Source organism: Coregonus clupeaformis, chromosome 23 (genome assembly GCF_020615455.1).
Source record: "Coregonus clupeaformis isolate EN_2021a chromosome 23, ASM2061545v1, whole genome shotgun sequence".
NCBI lineage: Eukaryota > Metazoa > Chordata > Actinopteri > Salmoniformes > Salmonidae > Coregonus > Coregonus clupeaformis.
This window is the reverse complement of record NC_059214.1, coordinates 40196764-40200677: the sequence shown is the minus strand read 5'-3', so window position 1 is coordinate 40200677 and position 3914 is coordinate 40196764. Positions and strand designations below refer to the sequence as shown.

General features: G+C 47.2%; 1 protein-coding gene across 1 annotated transcript; it reads right to left on the bottom strand.

Moving 5' to 3' along the window:
• Positions 1 to 974: 974 nt before the first annotated feature.
• LOC121536956 (GDP-Man:Man(3)GlcNAc(2)-PP-Dol alpha-1,2-mannosyltransferase) lies at positions 975 to 3914 on the bottom strand. Its single transcript, XM_041844627.2, has 5 exons — positions 3836 to 3914; positions 3284 to 3505; positions 2774 to 3145; positions 2036 to 2619; positions 975 to 1929 (listed from the first exon to the last, which is right to left on the bottom strand). The coding sequence occupies exons 1-5, from the start codon at positions 3892 to 3894 to the stop codon at positions 1649 to 1651; spliced, it is 1518 nt and encodes a 505-aa protein (XP_041700561.2). The 5' UTR covers positions 3895 to 3914; the 3' UTR covers positions 975 to 1648.

The following is a 3914-nucleotide window of genomic DNA, read 5'->3' as shown; positions in this document are numbered from 1 at the left end:
GACATGTCATCAGTGTGTACCACCATGGCTGTGCCTGAACTGGGTGAGTGAGGGTACACCTGTACACACATTGTTTCAGTTCCGGTTGTAATTTAGTGTCAGTGTTCTAAAGGGTCAGTGCAGTACTCTCCTCTTACACCCAGACGGAGCTGCAGATGGGGAGGAGGTGAGGCTATAAGGGTGAGGAGAGTGGGAAGAGGGTCCCCCCCAACACCCTGCTCCATGCCCTCTGCCAGGCTGCGCTAACTACCACCCTTGACTCCCTAATCCCATGTCAGACAACTCTCTACCCCACTACAGGGACATTCACAAAGACATCCTTCTGTGCAGTCTTTATTAAATATGAAATACCTATATGAGCCATGAAAGGTCAGGACAGTGAATCAATTATCTTGCTTCCCTGCTTTCTTTTCTCCCTCTTAGAACCCTTGACTGAGAAAGGGGGAGTAGAAGATAGAGGGGGAAGGAAAATCAGATGTGGAAGTGGACAAGGAACGCCTGGAGCCCAGGTCGGATGATGACAACATGCGAGTGTGACGCTTTACCTTTACAAAACAGAGATTATGTCCTCAGTCAATTTATCCCCCAATAACATTTGCTTCCTTTAAATATCTCCTTCCTCCAGAACTTTGAGGAGTCTGAAGATGAGCTGAGAGAGGAGGTGGCAGAGTCGATGATTCACTTATTTATAATGGAGGATGGAGCGAGTGCGAAATAGGTAGGAGAGGTTGTAGTAACATATGGGGTAGTGGGGAAACGGAGTTAGATAGTCAGGAACCTGGAGCCCTCCAGCAAATACACCCAGTGGTAGAGCCTACAGGTGAAAACACTGGAAACTTCCACAGAGGGTAACAACTCTCAGACTCAAGCTGCAGGGTGTGATACTCAGACAAAGAAACCTGGCGAGGCCCAGGCTGCAGATGAGGACCAGGCCCAGACAAAAGACTGAGGACAATAAGCAAAAGCAGGAAATATAGTGTTCATGTTATTCTTTACTGTGAGAATTAAGTGGGACCATGACAAGACCTTGACCTAGTAAATGGATGCTTTTCTATGAAAGACAAAGCAGGTTTTGAGTGCCCTATCCTTATCATAATTTGCATCAACTGACTTGCATATATTATTTTCTTGGCTTTAAGTACAGACACCGTCTTACATTTTTCTAAACTACAGGTTAAAGTTTTGACCAAGTGCTAACTATTCTTGCCACAGGTCGCCAGTATAACGTAAGCAAGCATTGACAAGATGTTAATTATTTGGGAGTTGAAAATGTTTCGGTATTGTTGTTGCATGGAGGAACATTCAAAAGTAAATAAAAATTATATACATTTAAGATTCATCAGACATAAATTAACAATACATTTCCTTTTTCCAAAATAAAGCATTGTTTGTATAATATCTACAATTCTGAGCCATAGTCCAATATAGAGCCAAGTCCTTTTTGAGTGTAAACATATAAATAGAATGTCCAACAAGTCACTTCACTGTAACTCTAGCAAGACAGAGCAGGTTAGACAAGCATCCTTACGTATTCCTATTAATAAAGCCAGCAAAGTTCCAATAGACCATCAGTTTCCCAGCCAATCAGGCCTGTGAGTGCAGCAGAGGTGAAGGGTTTCAGTCTGCGAGGGGCTGGTTTTCCCTCTCATCATTCCAGCTTTCCCATCAGATATTCCATGGAAGACAGGAAGCTGGCGTCAAACTCCTGGTCGGAGAAACGGTCTACAGACCGTCGAGCATTCCGCCGGATCTCCAGCCTTGCTGACGGTGACAGTGCCAGGATGGTCTCCATGGCAGCGGCGTAGCTGTCCTCGCTGTCTGCCAGGAAGCCAGTCTGCCCGCCCTCATAAGGAACCACAATGTCTAGCTTGGGGCCACCGGACTTGTGAGCCAGGATGACTGTCCCTGCAGCCATACATTCTACCACACCTGAGACAGGAGAGAGAGGAGGCAGAGAGTAGGAACAGGGATCAGATGAATGAGTTTGGAATGTACAACACAGAAGATAATAAGATGGTAGAGATAAAATGAATACCTATGCCAAAATGCTCATTCCACATGGTGTGCAGACCAATGGTGGCGTCCACCAGCTCCCTCTTTAGCTCGTCAAAGGGAACGTTAAGTTTAAACTCCACCCTTTCTGTCACACCCAGCTCCTGGCACAACCCCCTCAGCATCAGCACTCTATCATCATCCTCCTGGTTACGGCAGCCACCAATCAACACCAGCCTCAGAGACTCCCGCCCTCCTGGACCCACCCCTTTCCTGTCCAGAAGCTTCCGGAAGGCCCTAATCTGCAGCTGGTGGTCTTTCTCTGGTCGGAACTGCCCCACGGACACTATCGAATGGCACTTCCTGTCATCGAGCCCCTCCCCTTCCACCTCATCCTCCAATGGGATGTTGAGGAAGGAGCGGACGTCACAGGGCGGGTAGACCACGCCGGTGCGGCTGGGGGTGCGCCACAGGGCCAGGATGTGGCCCAGTGTCCAGGTAGAGTTGACCATGACGACGTCGCTGCAGGAGCCAGCTAGGCCGTAGATCAGAGCGAAGGCACAGTAGTACATCACCTTGGCTGTACTTAGGAGAGGGTTAGCAGAGACGTAGTCTGCATTGTTGAACCTGTTGGGATTGTAGGGGGGAGTGTATGATTACAAATACTGCAGAGGAATAACGAAAACACATCAACCAAACTATTAAAGAATACATTATCTTCTGTGTCACAATAAATAACCATATCAATATGCTTTATATAATTAAAATAAACAGTTCTGACCTTGGGTTTCTCTCTCTCACCATAGACAGCATGTCAGTACTGACGGTGGGGTAGTGCACATAGCTGCCCACCCTGCAGCCCCCCAGGTAGCGGAAGATAGGCAGAGTGAAGGCATAGCCCATGGAGTCCATATAGAGGTCTGGTACGAAGGCAGTGAGGGCCTCCCAGCCCAGGAACATGGAGCCCATGCTCTGCCCCAGCAGGGTGAAGTGGGGGTAGGAGCTAGCCTCCACCAGGAGACGGTTCTTCAGGAATATGAAAGTCACTTGATGAGGCAGCCTGATGTTGAAGCGTTGTCGGGCGCCCTCGAGGATCTGCTCCCCTGTCACCCCTTGGTCACCGGTATACACAACGAATGAAACGTTTGGGTATCTACGGGAGGGAAGACACAGAAGAGACATAACTCAACATATCAAGAGATGAAGGAATGGAAAATGTAGGTTATGAAGCTCATGAGCACTCCACAAATGCATTGACATCTAACTATAGGCTCAGACTGCGTAAACCTACCGATTCTGAAGCGCTCTGAGGGCACACCAGAGCACCCGCTCCCCGCCCCCTCCTGCATTGCAGTAAGGGTGGAAGAAGGCCACAGTTGGGGTGCTATCCTGAGCCAGGCGGGCTTTCCGACTCCTCTGCAGCCATATTCGGACCCCCATGACGAGTAAAAACAGGAGCAGCGTCAGCACCAAGCTCAGATACACGCATGGCAGCACCATGGACCATAGTAATCTGTTTAGAAGACACAAATAATTAACGTTATACTACTAACTATAACACCATGGTGGCTGGCTGACTGACTGATTCTGAGTAGTTAGCCAACTAGGAATTTAACTAGTTTTCGACAATGTTTTGTCTATACAAATTACTCCGATTGTAAAATGTATTCTCTTCTTCATAGATATGGCTACTAACTAACGTTAGGTAGCTTTGACGGTCACTTGTTCATTCTTTATTCATATCCCATTTCTGTTGGCGAGGACTGTAACGTTAGGTAACTATGAGCTACATTTACTACGACAAGTATCAGAAACAAAGCAACATTTATTCAATTATTATTACCTGATTAAGTCGCATAAGCACAGAGACAGATAGTCATGATGATGATCATGGCCAGCCATCTTGACAACACAAACTTTGA